The sequence below is a fragment of the Rhodamnia argentea genome, chromosome 1, assembly GCF_020921035.1.
Source record: "Rhodamnia argentea isolate NSW1041297 chromosome 1, ASM2092103v1, whole genome shotgun sequence".
Classification (NCBI taxonomy): domain Eukaryota; kingdom Viridiplantae; phylum Streptophyta; class Magnoliopsida; order Myrtales; family Myrtaceae; genus Rhodamnia; species Rhodamnia argentea.
In genome coordinates, this window is record NC_063150.1 from 30,580,491 (window position 1) to 30,599,862 (window position 19,372).

Genomic DNA, 19,372 nt, shown 5'->3' on the forward strand with positions numbered 1-19,372 from the left:
TATAAGAAAACCAACGTTCGGGTCAACTATTTCCAATCAAAATTGGTCTAAAAGACTAAATTAACAAATCGTAAAAAAGTTTAGGACTATATTGGCAAATTTGAAAGGTTAAGAACTCCATTGACACAAGTGCATTAAGTTTAAAACTTTTTTGGTAATTTTCCCTATACTCCAAGTTCATGTTTTAGGGATGTGTTCACTAGAACTCCTAAAATTTACCACTAAGATGCAATTGAGTCCTAAAACATTCACAAAATACAATCAAGTCCTAAAACTTGATAAATTGCCGTAATCGATTCCTTTCATTAACTTCGTCTAATTCGACTAATGGAAAATAGTGACGTGACATTTTTTATTACTTTCTCTTCCATACGTGGTGCTAACGTGGCTGAAACAAGAAAGATAAGTTCAAAATGATGTTGTTTTGATGCAAATTTGGTTTTTATATAAATATTAGTTAAATTAAATTAAAAAATAAACGAAATTATATATATGTATATATATTAAAAAAAGGCAAAAGCAACGATGGCCTTGTAGGGGCCCTCGTCGCCACCGCCCTCACCATCGTGGAAAGGGCCGACAATGGTGGAGGGAGGGTTGGCCAAGGTTGTTGGGCCCCGGCCAATGGCCACCTTAGTTGACAGCAAGCAAGGGCCCAACCCCACTCGAGCTAGTGGTGACCCTTGGCCAGGTTTGGGTGAGGGTCGATGACCCTTGCCCCACCATCACCGGCCTTTTCAGCGATGGTGGGGGTGGCGGCGGCAAGGGCCCTACAGGGGCTCTCGTTGCTTTTGTTTTGTTTTGTTTTGTTTTTTTTTTTTAGTTTATATAGTTTAATTTTTAATTTAATTTAACTAATATTTATATAAAAAAATAAATTTTGACCAAAATGATGTCGTGTTAAACTTATTTTTCTTATTTCAACTTCATCGGCGCCATGTGAGAGAGAAAATAATAAAAAAAATACCATGTTAGCCTTTTTCATTATTCGAATTGGACGGAGTTAATGGAAGGACTCGATTTCATCAATTTATCAAGTTTTAGGACTTGATTTTATTTTCTAAAAGTTTTAAGGCTCAATTACATTTTGAGGACAAGTTTTAAAACTTCTAGCCAAATTGGACGTAGTTAACCGGATACTGTAAAATGTATATTTAGAGAGTGGAGGTTGCCAAAGTATAAAGAGAAGAGGTAATAATATCCGTTAGATACGATTTCATGTGGTGCACGTACGACAGAGAACTTTTGAGATGGTTGCATTTTCTTAACAAGTGACAATCTTAGAGTTCACAAAAAGATGGCCCCGAGCGTTGACATTTCCGTCCTTGTCCAACCTGCGAAACGTGCCGGCGGCATCCACATCCAACCCTCCGTTGCTACACTGGTCAGTGGCTCAATGATCCTCACCGTCGCCTGAGCTCCGGTCCTCGTGCTGGTCACCTGCACATGCCAAAGGCGCGGACCCTCACATAACAAGCCTGTTAAACATGGTTCTGTAGGCTATTAAGTCTAGAAAAAAGCTTATCTGGCCGCCGTACCAAGTCAGACGGTGAGACAGTCAACTAAGGACCATAAATCAAGTTTGTTGAAACCGGATCACTTGTTGATCCCGGTTTCATCATTTTGATTGCCCATTTTTTTATGTGTTTTTATTGTAAGTTAAAATTAGAAAAGAAAGTATACAAGGTAATTACGATTTTTTTTTTTTTTTGAGTTATTAAAAATTGAAAAAAGCTAAAACGATAGCCCGTGAGAGTGATGGAACCACGTGAACCACGTATTCGCGTGATGTGCTTTTCGGTTGAAAGTCTACGTCTGACATCTGCGCACCACATATCCGCGAGATATGAAGTCTGACTTGTACGCACCACATATTCGCGTGATATGCTTGTTAGCCAAAAATTCACGTCTGAGATGTACATTTCAATTTGCACCATTGATCGACGGTACTGTCATTCAAGCAAAGTCCTTAAGAATTTTTTTTGTAATTGTAGGAGCAATATCCACCGTAATCTTTTCATTTTGCCGGAGAATAATATCTACTATTTTACAAGTTGCAATTTATTATTTGAATATTATCTGTTGGATATATTTAATTAGAATTTTGATTGTGTCAGCTCTCTTATAATTTTGTCTTCTAATTTTCGCTTACAAAAAGAACACATAAAGGTATGAAAAAAAAGAATTGAGCAGTCAAAATGTCGAAACCGGATTAGCAAGTTACTCGGTTTCAACAAATTTGATTTGTGATCCTTAGATGATCGGCCCACCATCTGATTTAGTGGGATGGTCATCTTAGCCGGACCCTTAAGCTTATATAAACATATGGATCATAGACTAAGAAGTCGTACATGTGCATATGGTCACACTATCCTCATGCATCTCCAAGGGCTTCTTGGTTCTTACCCTTAAGCACCACCCGCAAGAGGACTGCCAGCGAGACCCGGCCGGGCCACAGAAGGAGGTCCAACCGTACCTCCTGCACCACTTGAGGGGCTAACTCGCGTCCCAGACAGAGCAATAGGCACGGGGCCGCGTTCGAGTCCCACCGGATCCGCTTGGGGTTGTAGTAATTGTATGTCGCCCTGGAGTTCGAAAGCGCTCTGAGCAAGTGCGGCGGCCACGACAGAAACCAGAACGGCCATGAAAAGGCTACTAAGCGTTCGCAATTTCGTAATGCCTTTGATGGGGTTTCTTGTGCAAAGATTGTGCTCACAAGAGGGGGAGGAGGAGTGTTGACTCATAGGGGGTGTTGACTCATAGGGGAAACTACCAACTAGCCCAGCGACAAGGAACAAATTAAAGAATCTGGAAACTCAGTTGTGTAATGTCCATCATTTTGGTACTTACATTGCTTAAATGTGTCAATGTCAGCACCACCAGCCTAATGATCCCTTATAACGCTTTGCAAAAATGAAAGGACGAAAATTACTTTCATCATTTACGAAAATATTTTGATATAAGTTTTTATCGATGAAGACATCTTTCATTAACGAATTATTTTAAACGATACATATGATCAAATTTAGAAAAATATTTTTCAAATCTCACTCATTCTCCACGAAATAAGCGGAGCCTAAAGCTCAGCTCAAACTTATTGTGCTGCTGCAATGCTGAGCTATGAAAAGTTGGCCCTGGTCAACAACTATAGCATGTTCCACAACATAGACCGACGTTGACATTTTCTTATCGACGAGCGCTCGCTTTCTATCATGTGTATGCTATCCAACAGAAGCCTCAGTCCACTTGTTAACAAGATCCTGATATGCTACACATCATAAGAAAAATAATTGTCATGTGAAAGTCGTTCTCGTTTATTTTTCAGAACATATTAATCAAGATTCAGCAAGAAGGTTTAGGACTGAATTGGCTAAATTGAAATGTAATAAACGACTAGATGATCAAACAAAAGGATTGAATATTTAAAAGTGTCAATCAACCAGTCATCGAGCAACTAACTGAGAAAATTGTTGGAGTTGCAAAAATCATGGAAACCATTATCAACGTTCTCTCAATTACTCTATGTATCTTCGACTTTTGAACCTATATTACACTCTTTAGTCTCGACATTTGGTATTTTGCACCGTCTATTTGAAGAACACCTTAATTTATTGCTGATCACCTTTTCTCTATTTCTTACACTTGAAGTACATGTTTAGAAAACCCTATACTGTAAGATGTATAGTATTAGGGTGCAGGCTGCAAAGTATGTAAGAAAACTAAAGAAGAATTCTTATATTTCTGTGAAACTGTAACTTTTACGAAAGATTCTTTTGAGATCAATTCCACTCTTCGACAAATGAGTTGCAGCATCTATTCCAATGGAAGCTTTCGCTTGTTTTGTCCAAGGAACACACGACAACATGAACAAAACTGTTGGTCTCGCTAAACGAGAGCCGCCATTTGGAACTTCGTATTGGGTCATTGCCATTAACACAGAGGAACACGATAACAAGGCAAAAAGAGATTAAAGAAGAGATTAGGAATAAGTTTTGCTGATTAATAAAAAGAAAATGCTTACTGTTTGTCGCGACCTAAAAATCAAAAAAATTTCAGGCTAATGGATTATTAGGTTAATTAAATTAACTAGCCTAATTTGGACTCTCCCAAGTCCATATCAAATCATAACTTAAGGTTCAAATAATTAACATGCAATGTATTTTAAATTTGGAGTCGTCACTAATCATTTTTTGTAGGTCGATTAGAAACCTAAGTAAATTAGTAAAAGAACTAAATTATTTCTACGAACCGGAGATTAAGAGTCCAGGGACTTGATTACACTAGATTACTCTAACGCCTTTTCGGTATCATTTTATTTCATAAAAAAAATTATTTAAGAAGGCAACATTAATTGATTTTAACCTAAGTTATTAACAAAGGTTATCATGTGGGTGCACAATCAATTAATGAACATCCGGAAGTCAATATAATCAAGGGAGCATGCGCCACGCAAGATAGTTCTTTTTTAAAATTTTTGATTTTTTAGATGAATCCATGAAATCTACCCTAAATGATGCACTGTCATGGTTTAAATGCAAAGCTAGGCTAAATGACATGCAAATATATGAATAAGACTAAGGTTTAATTAAATAAGTTACGTGCAAATTAATTAAAACCTAAATATGCAATTCTATATGAAGTCTAAGCTAAAATGCAAACTAATATGACGACATGGCAACGATGACATGGCAAGGATAAATGATTTTTTTTATTTTATTTTCGGATGAATTTATTCCCTAAAATAGAATTATGTCAATACAACTTTTATCTTGTATATTTCAGAGTTTAAATTGACCTAAATCCTGATATATTAAAGATAAATTATTTTTAACATGAGATTCTATTTAAACATGTAATTCATATCCTAAAATGAAATCTAACCTAATTATTTACAAAAAGGATTAGATATGCAATTATCTACAAGATACTGTTTTTTGAAAAGATATGCAATTTTCAACTATAGAAAGTGAATGAATGCAAGTCTTTTAGAATTTTCGAGATTACATCATACAACGGATATATTCTAAAGAAAATATGACAATGAAGCAAATCGGAACAAATGATAAAAATGAATATGCCAATCAATATCAATCAAGTTTTGAAATATTTCGTGAATTATTTGAGTCAATCTTTAATTCATAATCTCATATTTAACGATTAAACTCAAATCCTTGCCTAATCGAGTATTCCATCAATAATCCTAAAAATAAACTTTTTCGATTATACGGTAAGTTGCGGATTAGGAAAACAAATTTTCCTAATCAACTTGTATTTTGAAAAATATCCACTTTTATGCAATGTAAAATATAACAAGATATGCTAATATATTCAAATAGGCAAGTGAATATACTAAAGTGCGAGATAGGAAATTTACCTTTTCTTGCGAAGTTTACACTTTCCTAATTTGAATTTTACCAAAAATTGCAGCTCAAGCCCGTATTCCTTGGACCGGTTCGGTGAGGTCATTTTGGCTCGAACGGAACTGGACTTCTCGGAAGACCCAAGTAGCTTGCGGCAACGGCACGCTATGCAACACACCGGACCAGGGCTCACGGATCAGCTCCACACACGACGGCAACTGAAGCTAACCCAACGACGAAATAGCAGCTAGTGCGTCGATATGATGGTGCGGCAAGACAAGCTAGATGGCAGTGTATAATCTGTAGATTTCAAACCCACCAAGGATGATGGGCAGCTCAGGTGGATCAAAAGCAGCTTGCACAATGATGGTGATGCAGCTCGCGTGGACACGGTTGGTGTTGGGTTTAGCCGTCGACTGGGATAGCACCACCTCCAAAGGGACGACGAGCAAGAGCAGGAGCAGCTTCAGGCGCACGTCATCAGGGGTAGAAAAAGGTACTGTTGGTGTAGGAGCTTCGGCTGAGGAGGAACCGAATTTACACCTCTTTTTCTCTCACTTTTCACTTGCGTATTCTCTGAATTTTTCTGAGATTGCCGACCTCTCCCAAACCTCTTGTTAGGACCTTGTATTTATAGAGAGAATTGGCCTAGCTTGATGGGCAAGAACGCGATATTCACATATCCTTTTGGGATGTGTATCTTAAAAAATTTGAATATTTGATAAATATCCCCCATCTTGGAGTGCAATTATTGGCCAAAGGGTCATGCAAATGAGCTAGCCGAATTGTACAATTTCTTTTCTATTTTCGAAAAAAATATTCAGCTATAAGGAATATATATGTGTGTGTGTGGGCTTGCGGAATCTTTCGTGTGTATGGGCTTTTTGTGCAATCTTGAGCTCGAATAATTAATTAATAGTCTGCTTGGGCTGAATTAATTAATTAACATTTAAAAGAAAGTCCAACACTTCCTCAAATTCGGCACACCCATTTCAAATGCCTTGTTCGACAATGCCCTGTTGCTCCCGCCCGTCAAATTTAAGTTCAAATTTTTGCCGCCGATGGTCCAATGCAAGATGCAATGCATGAGTAAAAATTAAATATGCTAAAGATGATTTTGTTATTTTTATTAGAACTAAAATTAGTTCTATTTTTTTATGCATAAATGATTAAAAAGATTAATAAAAAATTAGGTGTCAACATTGTTAAAAATGGTACAATCTTAACAGTAGATTCACACACCATCACCGCATATTTTGCATAAAACACTCATCGATTGAAAAATCGGAAAAAGTATAAAAAAAAGTCTTAAACCTATTGCATTAGTGCCAATTAAGTCCTAAACTTTTTTTAGTGTCAATTCAGTCCTAAACCTTTTTCATGGATGTCAATTCAGTCCTAAACCTTTTATTGGTGTCAATTCGGTCCGAAACATTTTGTATTTATGCCAATTAAGTCAATTTAATCATTTTTAACGAGAAATTGCTGGCGTGAACATCAATTGTCCTATGTGGCATGGTTGTCGCTAACGTGAATATTTTATAATATTTTTTATATTTTAAATAATTTTAAAAAATTATTTTAAAAAAAACCAAAAAAATGCTTAACAAATTATTTAAAATATTAGAATAATATGGAAAAATGTCCAAGTCGGCGTCAGCCGTGCCACATAGGACAATCGACATCCACATGACCTATTTTCGATCAAAATTGATCGGATTAACTCAATTGGCATAAATACAAAAGATTTAGGACTGAATTGGCACAAATGCAAAAGTTTTAGGACTAAATTGATACCAATGAAAGCTTTATGACTTAATTGGTACCAATGCAAAAAGTTTATGACTAAATTTGCACCAAAAAAAGGTTTATGACTTAATTGGTACTAATACAAAAGGTTTAGAACTTTTTTTGACACTTCTCCCTTGAAAAATCTTATGGTTAGAAATAACGAATAATACTTGTCGATTGTCGGTCTATCGGCTTCCATAATAAAAGCACTTGTAATGATCATTATGTTTGCTATTATGATCGTCATGCTGTACACATACTATGGAGAACTCCCGAAATGATTGCATTTTGCATTAGCTTTTAGCAAGTGACAAACTCAGAGTTCACAGTAAGATGGCCTAGATCTTTGCCATTTCGGTTGGAGTCTGACCTGCAAAACGCGCTGCTGTCCAAATCTGACCCTCCCTTGCTGCACTGGTCGATAATCCGAGCTCCGATCCTCGTGCTCGTCAACTGCTTATGCCATAGACATAGACTTTTACATAAGAAGCCTATTAAATATGGCTTGCTCGAGCTCGAATATGGTGCTGCTGATCACGATGATTGGAACTCCAGTAGCTGCACCGATACTATAACGGCATTCATAAAAAAAAAAAAAAGCCGTGCAAATAACACAACGATTAAGTGCTTCAGATTCTCCATTTGTTTCCGCTCCCATCAAATTCCTTAATTTTAATCAGAGGATCGTTTTTAAATTGATTCTTTTTTATCACACTGTGATATTTTCCAGCGTCAAACGAGCCCATTTGGAAACAATTACATGATGATAAAATTATCAAAGATGGGCGTTCCTTGTCCTTATTTAACAACGCGAGAATACTTCCTTCATTTTGGCTAAGTGATTGTCGAATTCGTCGGTTACTTGCCAAACAAAGCAAACTAGGTTTTTGTCCATTGTACCTGGATTGTACTCTAGACAATGCTCGTACAGACAAATTCTTTCAAAGTTCGTTAGGATTGATAATAATCGCCCCCGCATGAAATTGCATACGAGCCTCACCGGGTCAATGTCAGCACCACTAGACACCCAAGTCATTTTAAAATCGACATGATAGCCTAATGTTCTTGTGTTGCTGCAACATTGAGCTACGAAAATTTTGGTTCCGGGCGAACTTTCTATCCACTAGCGCCTTGAGAAAAATCGATAATCAATTAAATACGGTAAATTTGCAGCTTTTAATACACTAATTTGAAAATCGAAACATCTTCTATTGTGTGTATGCGACTAACTGGTGTCCTGAAACACTTATTAACGACATAATGAGAGAGCTAGACACATGTGAGCCACGTGGATGCCTACATGGTAAATCTAACGTCAAGTTAACAAAAACTATGGCCACGTCAGCTAACAATGTTGGAATTTTTATGTGAAGGATTATATTGATTGGAAATGGAAAAAGATCCGGCCAGCATGACAGTGTGATATTATCACGGTAAAAATTCAGGCATAAAATCAGAGGTGGATCCCGCCATCATTGCTATGTATATATATTTTTTCTATTCATAATACTTGTGGGTGAGATTGCATCATTGTACTATTACACTATCGCCTTCTCAAATTCCATTAAAAAGTTTCAAGATATTAGATTGAATGAGAAAAGTTCAAAGGTTACGTTCATCATTGAAGGGAAGTTCAAGGATTACCCCCATATCATTATCCCTTCTTGGAAAGTGAGCCGCTAATCTAATAGTCTAACAATCTTGTCGGTTATTTCTCACCACACGATCTCTCAATCAATGAGTACCTTACGATTGAAATTGTACCGTCCCCGACGGTATTGTCAAAAAAGCATTTCCCTACTGAAAATAAGAAAGTGTTTCTAAGAGTAGTGGGAGGGGAATCGACAACAGATTTTTACAAAGATTAGATGTGGAAGTGGTCTTCGACTCCTTGAGGAATTAATCCGATGTTAAAACAAATCGTAAGCAAGTGTATTTAGCCATAAGTTTCATACCAAATGTTTCTGCACACATATAATTAACTGGTTTTCAACAAATGGGTAAGATATGTTAATTGGCAAACTAGCCATTAATAATTTCCCTAGTTACCGATTTTCTGTGGAAGGTCCCTCGATGCTAACAAGTTTTGTGGCATCTTGTGGTTACATCTGACCGTAAAGCTGGCCCATCACAAATTACTGACTACTCGAGTAAAAAGAAATCCAAGTAATTTTAAGTTTCATGTCGAAAGATCAAATGTTTCACCAAGAATATGACTCGTCGTTTCCGTGGAACAGAACACAAATTATTCCTAGGATATTTCCCTTGGCATCATATAATAACCAACATCAAAATCTTTTTTTTTTTTTTTTGCACATGATGTAGTAGTTGGAAGTATTCTTCAAGGGAAGAGATTAGAAATAGGTTTTCGCCGATTGAAAGCACTTATTGTTGCTATTATTATTGCAATCTTCATGCGGTACACACGGTAAGGAGAACTCACGAAATGGTTGCATTCTGCATGTGATTATAGCAAATCGATAAACAGATAGTCCACGATACGATGGCCCTGAGCGTAGCCACTTCCGTCTGTGTCCAACCTTTGAAGCACGCCGGTGTCCAAATCCAACCCTCCGTCGCAGCCCTGGTCGATGATCCTCACCGTCGCCTGAGCTCCGGTCCCCGTGCTGGTCACCTGCGCGTGCCAAACCACACAATTTAATTGTTGTTATCATTATTATTGTTGTTGTTGTTGTTGTCGTCGTTGTCAATTATTATTATTTGTCTATATGTTTTTTTTTTTTTCCTTTTCCGCGACAAGTGTCGTGGCTAATTTCATTGCTAATTGAACTTTTGTCGTTAAATTCGTCGCTAATTAGCAACATAAAAAACAAATTGTCGCAAAATTAGCGACGAATATAGACGCGAGTCGTCGCTAATTAGCGACAAAAGATAAATCGTCGAAAATTAGTGATGATTTTAGTAATTGGCGACGAAAAATGTTCGGTGCAAAAACCATTCGTCGCAAAATTCGTCGCTAATTAGCGACAAAACAAGTTCGCCGCAAAATTAGAGGCGAAAAACTCAATCGTCGCTAATTGGCAACGGAAAATGTTCGCCGCTAAATTCATAGCAAATTAAAATAGTTCGTTGCTAATTAGCAACGGAAAATGTTCGTAGCAAATCCTTTCGTCGCTAAATTCATTGCAAATTAAATTTCATCGGTGAGATTGTTAAAGTAGCTACTCGTCTCTAATTTCGTCGCTAATTAGAGACAAAACAATTTCGTCGCAAAATTAGCAACGAAATGTAAAGGAAAATGTTCGTCGCAAAAATTTTCGTCGCTAAATACGTCGCAACATCATTAAAGCAATAGCTCGTCGCTAATTAACAACAAAAATCGCACATCGGAAATCAGCGACAATCGTCGCTAATTGGCGATAGAAAGCGTACGTCGCTAAGTTCGTCGCAAATTTATCCGCAGATTTGTCAATAATAGCTACGAAAAAGCTGTCGTCGCAAAACAGAGCTCCAGACCAACTTATTGCCTCGTGCCATGTTACTTCTCAGTCTTTGATCATCTTCGTCGCTTCTGCTTCTCCTTCATTTCCCCTTTCCTTCTTGTTCTTGCTTTCTTTTACCGGTTCAGCTGAGCGACCCACCTCCACCGACCACTACAGCCTCCGCCACCACCCTCCGTCCACTCCCATCGCCGGCCAAGCTTCACCGCCAACCGGCCTCGCGCGAGCCGCAACCAGCTGAGTCGCTTGCTGCAACCACCCGCTAGCGTCGTCGCCTGGTCGCCGGAAACCCGGGACCTTCGCCCCACGACCTGCCCGGTGCTACCCAGCTACTTCCGGCCGCCTGAGCTGGCCGAGACCCACAGATCTGAGGCCGAGCCCGCCGCGATGACGATCTGAGCTCTCTGCTCGTGAACCCGACGCCCACCCGAACCACCAAACCATCGTGTTCGTCTCTTCCCTGCTCCCACTTCCTTCCACAAACCCTAGATTTCGGATTCAATCAGGCTCTCACCTTCGCAACAGCATCAACAGCAACTCCGGGAAGAGAAGACCCACAACCCCGATTCTCGATTCGACTAGACTCTCCGCAGCGTTCAAGGGTACGTGCTCTTCGCTTCCACTTCGGCCACCACCGCGCTTTTGAGCAAGCCAAGAAATCGTTCGTCCCCGCTTCCCATTTTCACTTTCTGATCGCCCTTTTTGCTTCAGATTGTCGATTTCGTTAGATGGGTCTCTTCGTTCTCTTCGCTATCTGTGTTTGTCGCGCTTTTGATTTGATGTTCGATTCGCGCCTCGTGGCTTGATTCATCGACGCTTTCCGTTGGGTCCCCATTTTGCGTTTAAGTCCATTAATTTTCAAAACTCGCTCACCTTCTAAAGTTCCCATCTTGCCTGGTTTTGAAGCCTGGAGAGAATTGGGGGTTTTCTGGATTAATTCGTTTAAGCAAGTTTCGGGCGATTGATTCATATTGGGAAGTTGGAGATAGGTGCAGAATTTCCTTTTGTTTTACTTCTGGTGTTGCTGTCAAGTACGAGGATGTCTGATGTGTGGCATTGTGAGAGGATGAAAATGAATCCGCCATTATTCTAGATTGAACCAGTGCAGATGTAGTTTGACGTTAGAATGTCAAAATCCGGATAAGCACTTTCATTTGAGCCAAAGACATCCTTCACTGCTGAGCTTCTTTTGCTGAAGTAGCTCTTCGTGTGGATCATTCCATTTCCTCTGTGTGGTGAAACTTCCGTGTATTTATTGCTTTTGAGTTGCAAAATTAATACTAATGGAGTATATATCTATTGGGTTTTTTATATGGTTTGTAACTTGATTTTTATGTGATGCATGTGACTAGCCAAATTAAATTAGAGTCCTCCGCAAAACAACTGGTACCCTTGCCTTTGCAATAAAATGATCTTTTATCTGATGTTGTCTCAGATCTGCCGATTATAAAGAAGATCTTGGAGGATGCTGACATAGTCAATAGCAAGTGGAAGGTAAAATTATATATTCACCTGTGTGCCAACTCATGTACTAACTTGAATTTCTTCTAATAATATGATCATGAGAAAATTTAGAGTCATTTTTGAATCAGTCCATTAGTTGTTTTTGCCAATGTACTTAGTTATTGTTGTTTTGAAATCCATTAGTTATTTTTTTCTAACATAGTTAATTATTTTTGTTTTGAAATATTCAAATTTGATTAAATAGGTTGCAGTTCCACTTTTCACTAGACTATAGTATCAGAAGAATAATGCTAGATATACTTAGACTAATTTACTGAATGGGCTTACTAAATGTTATGGAAGATTTCTGTCGGGTGCTTAAATGGGTCCAATAACTTAAATAACTACTTATCTTAGCCACATCACTAAGGGAACTCGATAGTAAATGAGTCTTAATATTTAGTATTACTTGTTAGAAGAATTTTGTCTAGGCACTTTAGAATTTATACAAAGAATGTCTCTTGCCATGGTTTTTTTGATGTGGGAAGTTGGTTTTGTTAGGACCTACCTTTCCAGCTTATCCAGCTATTGTTTATAATTTGGCTCGCCCTATGTTCTCTACTTTTGCTATTGCAGAGAAAAGAAGACTTGCTTTTCATAGTGACGTACGACGTTCTCTTTGGTCGGGTAGGCAATTAACTTTCCCTAGACTCAAGATTGCATAGTGCTCTCACTACATTGGGCTAGCTCATACTTATTTGGTATCCTGGACAATAGTTCATGTTTTTCTCCTTTGTCCATATGGTGAATGAAATGATAGGGCTTTTCCAGTGTGAAATTGCCGCTATTTACAAATGGTTTTGAGACTTCAATCTTTTTTGTTTGATTTTGTATGATGGCAGTGCATATCTATGTCTAGGCTGTATAATGATATATAGAGTAATGGTTTAGACCCATTAGGTTTTGAATGGGAGGTCTATCTCGGTTTATTGTGTGGTGCTATAGAGGCTTCAAAGGGAGAGTTAGTGACAACGCTGTACGTGTTTGCAATGGAAAATCAATTGCAAATTTCCACTATTTTATGTTCAGTAGGTTGTGAGACTTTATATTTAGTTGCTAACAGTTAAGGTGAAGATGTTGTCGCATGTGCTTAATTAATGGGAAGGTAGGATTTCAATTGGGTTATCTTGGTTTTGTTTTGTTCTTTGAACAAGTCGTTGATATGCTGATGGCATGTTTTTTTTTTTTTCCTTTTTCGATTTGAGGCTTGAATTTTATGTATAATCGTGTTCATCATGGTTTCGATTAGTTGCTTACTATCTAGTATCTAGAGCTTGGTTGGATTGTTTTTAGCCATTTTTTAATTTTTGTGAAGGTAGAATTTGCAAGTAGTCTTGCCTCTGGGTTCGTTTGTTCTATTGTCTGGATTCTGAATTATTAAAAGAATAAAAAAAATTTATGATGTTTCAAGTATTTTTCTGGGAATATGTGAGGTCTTTCCAGCTCCATTTTTTTGGGTTTCTGTTGTGCAAAACATATGAGATCGTGAATCCATGTTCGCCAACGCGACGGTTGCTGAATTTCGTAATTGCCATCCTCAGCAGCTGAATTGGGTTTCAATGTAATATAGTTTCTTCCTTTAGTTTAGGACTCTCTAGATTCTATTGCCCAATGTGCTATTTTCTTGAGATGTTCCTCATGTTCCAATGAAGACAATCTCTATCCGTGATGCTTTATAATGTGTGGCGGTAATTTGATCTGTCATGTAATATGCTCCCCTTTATTTTTCGTGGAATCTAATGTGGGCAAGATTTCAATAGGTTCCTTCGGTGCCAGAGATTGCTATTTATCAGAGGCGATAGCAAGTTTCTGTCAATTTCTCAAGTTTCTCACTTGCTCTCCGAAATAAAATGGTAAGCTTCATGATGTACGTCATTATGTGTCCCTAATACATGTTCTTATTTTGCTAATATTTGCCTAACCTTCCTACTTGTCAAGATAAACATGAAGGTCACAAGCGTGGTGCGGTTTCACAAAAAAGACCAGCCCCTTCCCCTTCCCCTTCCTCGTCCTCGTCCTCGTCCCTTTCCTCTTCCCCTTCCCTATCATCTCACCCTCAACCACCACATGTTGATGGACAACATGGACACATTGGCCCTTCCTCCAACCCTCAAGAACATTTTAGGGGACAACTTGGACACATCCAAACTAAATCTACTTCGGGTCCATCTGCTTCGGTTCCACCTTCTTCGGTGGAACACTCGAATGATGAGGGAGACATAGCTGAAGAAGATAGCCGGTTCGTGATATGCCCATATGGAGATTCGTAAGTACTTCATTTTTTTAAGTAAATCTAATATTTAGGGTCATCCCTTCATTTGGGTTTTAAATATGGATGTGAACCGAATTGTCCATGTTGCAAATTATCCATATGCATTTACTTAGATCTCCTTTTCATGTCACCGTTTTATTGTCCATGTCGTTCAAACCTGTTTTGCGATTCACGGATGCTACGTACGTTGTGCGGCAACTTAATAAAATAGTGAATAACTATTGGAGGGGGCCTTGGATTAGTTACAACAGTACTCCAAAACAAGTAAAGGATTTGTGGTGGAATGAGTTCAAGGTAAGTTTTGTCATTCTATTTTCTCACAAACTAAGTTCGGTGTAAATAAAATCGCTTGTTTTTCTATTGATCACGGCGGAAGTTCAGCTGGGATGAATCGGAAGAGAATGAAGTTAGAAGAATTTTTAAGAAGAAAACCGGTGATCACATACAAAATGTGATGACTAAAGCAAAGAGAAGTCAAATGAAGCCCGATTTTATTGCTGGTGACGATTGGACAAAAATAAAGAGAATTTGGGAAAGTGAAAAGAATAAGAAAAGGAATGAATGTACCAAGAAGAATCGAGCTTCTAGTTCTAGTGAAGGGTCTGCGACATATGCTAGGGGCTCTATCAACATTAGGGAGCACGAAAAAGAATGGTAAGTCTCGTTAAATATGTTGTAAGTTAATTTAATTCAATTATTCATTTATGTTTAAATTTTGTAGGCAAATGAATTGCAGACGGAACCGACATATACAGCTACATTTGGTCGTACATTTCAAAAGAAAAATAAGACATGGATTGGCGACCGAGCAAAATCTATTAAGGTATGTAAGGTTATACTTTGGACTTTGTGGAAACTAGAATGAAAACCATAAATGCTTTTAATATTTATGGTAGTTATATATATGAAGTTATTTTATTTTCATATCTATTTTGTTGATTTAGGAAAAATATGATGAGCTTTTAATGAGTACGGCTAGTGGAGGTTGTGGTCGGGATGCGTCTCGGCCACGAAGTGACGATATGGCATTATGGGTGGAGGCATCGGGTGTGATGAAAAGAGGAAAAATATTTGGGATGGGATCCTTGTCAAGGGTATACACTGCAAAGGCTGTTGCAAGTTCATCCTCTTATGCGGCTGTTTCAAGGATGACACGACTTGAGGAGCAAATGACCCAAGAATTGACTCAACCGAGATATTTACTTGTAAAGATGGATGAAGAAATAAAAGTGATCAAACAACAAATGTCGCAAAAGGATGAGGAAATCAGAGAGATCAATGAGCGATATAAATCTCTGGAGTCTCAAATGCAATTGATCTTGCGACATCTTAACCTAAATCAAGATCAAGTTCCTTCTGTATCTCCCACTAATCAAATAGGTGATGGGCACAATGATGGGTGACACAATGAGGATGAGATTGCTGCTGCTGCTGATGATTTTGTTAGACATCTTATTGGTTAAATAGCATGCTTGAAGACATCATAGCTTCTTTTTGTTTGGCAGTCAGGTTAGTTATTGCCTCCCTCCATGTTCTTGTGTGATTTTAGTGGATACACCATTTGCCTAAAAGGTGCCATTTATGACAGTATTCTGCTTTGTTATGTGATGGTGGCTAATTCTACGTGGGATCTTAAGGTATTTTTTTTTATAATGGTATTCTAGCTTTTTATTTCATGACACAACGTGCTAATCATGACAAAGATGGAAACATTCCAAATCCCTTTTCATCTCCTATGAATTGTTCGACAGTTTCAGAAGTATGGCAAATTAGCGACGAACCCCCTGAATTTTCATCGCAATTTAGCCACAAAAGTTACAACTTGTTGTGGCTAAATTTTTCAGGTCGAAGTAGCGGCGAAAATACTTTCGTCGCTGTTTTCGTGTCAACTAGATTTAGCATTGAAAAATTTCGTGGCAAATGTCGTTGCTAAACCAAAATTCGTCGCTAATTAGCGACAAAATTGGCATCGAAATTATTTGTTGCTAATTGGCGACGACTTTTTTCCACGACAACTTTCGTGGCACATTAGGGACGAACTAATTTTCGTCGCAATTTAGGGACAAAAGCTAAAACTTTGCCTCGCTAATTTTTGTGACTAAAGTTGGCGACGAAAATATTTTCGTTGCTATTTTCATCCCAAATTTCATGGCAAATGTCATTGCTAGACTGTCGGCGCTAATTAGCAATGAATTTGCCACGAATATATTAGTGACGAATTGTGCCACGAAAATTGTTCGTCGCTAAATCTTGCGACACCGATTTAGCCGCGAATTTTTCTTTTTTCGTTGCAATTTTTGTCGCAACATCAATTAGCGACGAGTTTTGCAAAAAATTTCGTGGCAAATCTCGTGGCTAAAGGATGTCTGATTCTAGTAACAACAATTTCTATCGAAGTCGAGACCCTGAAATGAGACCAGTGAACTTGATCCAAAACGACGACCGTATCACCACAGCCAAAGCATAGCCAGACGCGAGCGGAACATAACATTCAACAAAGCATCTGGTTCACGAGGACAACAATCATCCATAGCATATTCCGAGCTCGCGAATGCTGCAGAAAAAGAGGGATGACGCTCTCGATCCTTAAACGACTTAGGCTGATCTGTAGTTTGAAAATTGCTCGCAGAAGGTGCTAGCACTCGAAGAAAAAGGGTGTTACCATTTGCTCATCCACATGGTCATAAGGTTAAATTGGATGATTGATCGCCAGTCGCCACGTAGCAATTACGACTATAATTATAACTCCAAGTTTTTCATAAGATAGAGATTTCATGTGGGGGATGGGCACGAAGTCGGCACGTAATTATGTACGCAGGCTGCGGGACAGTTTTTAGCGACAAATAAGGATGGGGGCATGAATGGAATCCTGCTAAGTCTGAGCGGACAAGAAGTGCAAGATGACATAAAGCTGGCCCATCACGAGTTAATATCGTCTTTCCAATCATAACTTTGGAAAGGGGGAGGGTGTATTTCGTGGAAAATGGACCGAATATTCCTAGGACTTATCCCCATGGCATCACATCAGAACCAGCATCTACATTTTTCCGTACGATATGAAAGATGGGAAGTGTCGGGAATACCAAAAAGCTCAATTCGGAGTTCAAAGTTTTGAGAGGAGTAGTAAATCGAATGGAACTAATTCTTTACTAGAAAAAATGTGAGTTCATGAACGGAGAACAAGGTGCCAGGAGCCGAGAAAACTATTAGCAAGAGTTTGCTTGTCCCATTTTCAATGTTGAAAATGTTCAAGTAAGTAAGAGAACGTAAACAACGAAAAATATAATCTTATATGACGGCAAATAATCGATTAAAAAAAGAGAAGGCCAACAATCGATTAAAGAAAGAGATCGTAAAAATACCAAACTTTACTTGGAAAAAAATATCGAACTTTACGGGCGACCATCCCAGCCTGGTGTCATTGGAGAGGCAATCATATTTGACGATCGCCGCCACCAAAGAGACTACCTCTCGCTAAAGATGTAGCCTGGCACCACCGAGAGGCGGCCGGACGCTAAGAAGAGGAGGGCCAAACACGAAAAAGAGAACAATCTCTTAATATTTGCTCTTTTAAGAAATCACATCTTAATCTATCCGGTCTCCTCTTCCAGAAACCCTAATTCTTGATAATTCAGCAGACTTGGCGAAAGCTAGCATAATTTTAAATAACGAATCATGCCGGCATGTAAATTTTAATAACATCGTTAGAATAGAATCACTAATATCATAGGAAGGGAAAATGTGTGTATATACATGCGTGAGCATTATCATAATGGACCACAGGGGCAAGTTCTCTGACAAATCGCTTTCCAATGAATGAATAGTGCAATTTCCTCACAGACGTCGACCGACTGCACCAATTGGCAGAATGGTACGACAGCTCTGTTTAATCACCCCTTGCCTGCTTTCCAGAAAAGGAAAAAAAAAACTTTATCTTTTGACACCATCAATAATGCACTTGTACCCACAATTTGACTGGCACCTTTAGTGACTGTAATGCACCTTGCTACAATCATCCAGACCCTCGCGAATGAAAATTCTTCCGATGAATTCGTGCAGAAAGACCAATTTCTTGCCTAGGATATGAAAATTTCTCATGTAAAACTACATAAACATAACACCATCAGACACGGCTTAAATGGCAAAGAGACAGAATAGGAGAGTGGACACATCACACTTGATGTTTTCTTTACATAGAGTTCCCTAGAAGATGCGAAGAAAAGCAGCACACATGTATCTTTTATTATAAGATCGGCCACACGATTGTGATTAAGCACCCGTAGGCATAGGAACTAGGACTCTCGATCGACCCGGCACTGATTCTGATTACGAACATCCCCAGGGAGATTTAACAGCTCACGAACACGTAGTTAACCGTAATATAGCCCGCATGATATCCTTCCTTCGTCGTGTCCAGCATCCGGAAAACCTGGGCGTCCAGTTTCAGCCCTCCACTGCTACAGGTGTCGACGATCCTCACCGTCGCTTTAGCTCCTGTTTTCGCATTTGTCACCTGCGTATGATATAGAACACGATGAACGATCGTAGTTCAAAGAGGAACTTCCATTTGGCATGAGGGTCTATGAACGGACTAAGCAACTAGAAAAAGGGGGAAAGGGGGGAAAGGGGGGGGGAGATTGTTTCTCACGTTCAAGCATTTTCCGCAAGCCGCTTGCCCGGTCGGCCCGGCCGGGCCGCAGAACCCGGTCCAACCCCACTTCTTGAGCCACTCCTTCGACTGGCTCGCGTACCACGGCGCGCAGTAGGCGTGCGCGGCGTTCAGGTCCCAGTTGTTCTCCACGGGGTTGTAGTAATGGTACCTCGCCTTGACGTTGGAGGCGCTCTGCGCACTAGAGACTCCGACAACGCATGCCAAAACCACCGAGAAGAGCCTCAGCCTCAGCCTCAACTTTTGATCACCCTCCATTTCTCGCACTTTGATAACTTCTGTGAGATTTCGCGAGGAGGGTGGTGCAGATCTATAT

The 19,372-nt window shown here is 39.0% G+C and overlaps 1 protein-coding gene and 1 pseudogene across 1 annotated transcript; both read right to left on the minus strand.

Moving 5' to 3' along the window:
* Positions 1 to 1,264: 1,264 nt before the first annotated feature.
* Positions 1,265 to 2,744, minus strand: LOC115743859 (annotated as a pseudogene).
* Positions 2,745 to 18,598: 15,854 nt separating this feature from the next.
* On the minus strand, positions 18,599 to 19,372 carry LOC115743924 (pathogenesis-related protein PR-4-like). Its single transcript, XM_030678936.2, has 2 exons — positions 19,036 to 19,372; positions 18,599 to 18,900 (listed from the first exon to the last, which is right to left on the minus strand). The coding sequence occupies exons 1-2, from the start codon at positions 19,312 to 19,314 to the stop codon at positions 18,736 to 18,738; spliced, it is 444 nt and encodes a 147-aa protein (XP_030534796.1). The 5' UTR covers positions 19,315 to 19,372; the 3' UTR covers positions 18,599 to 18,735.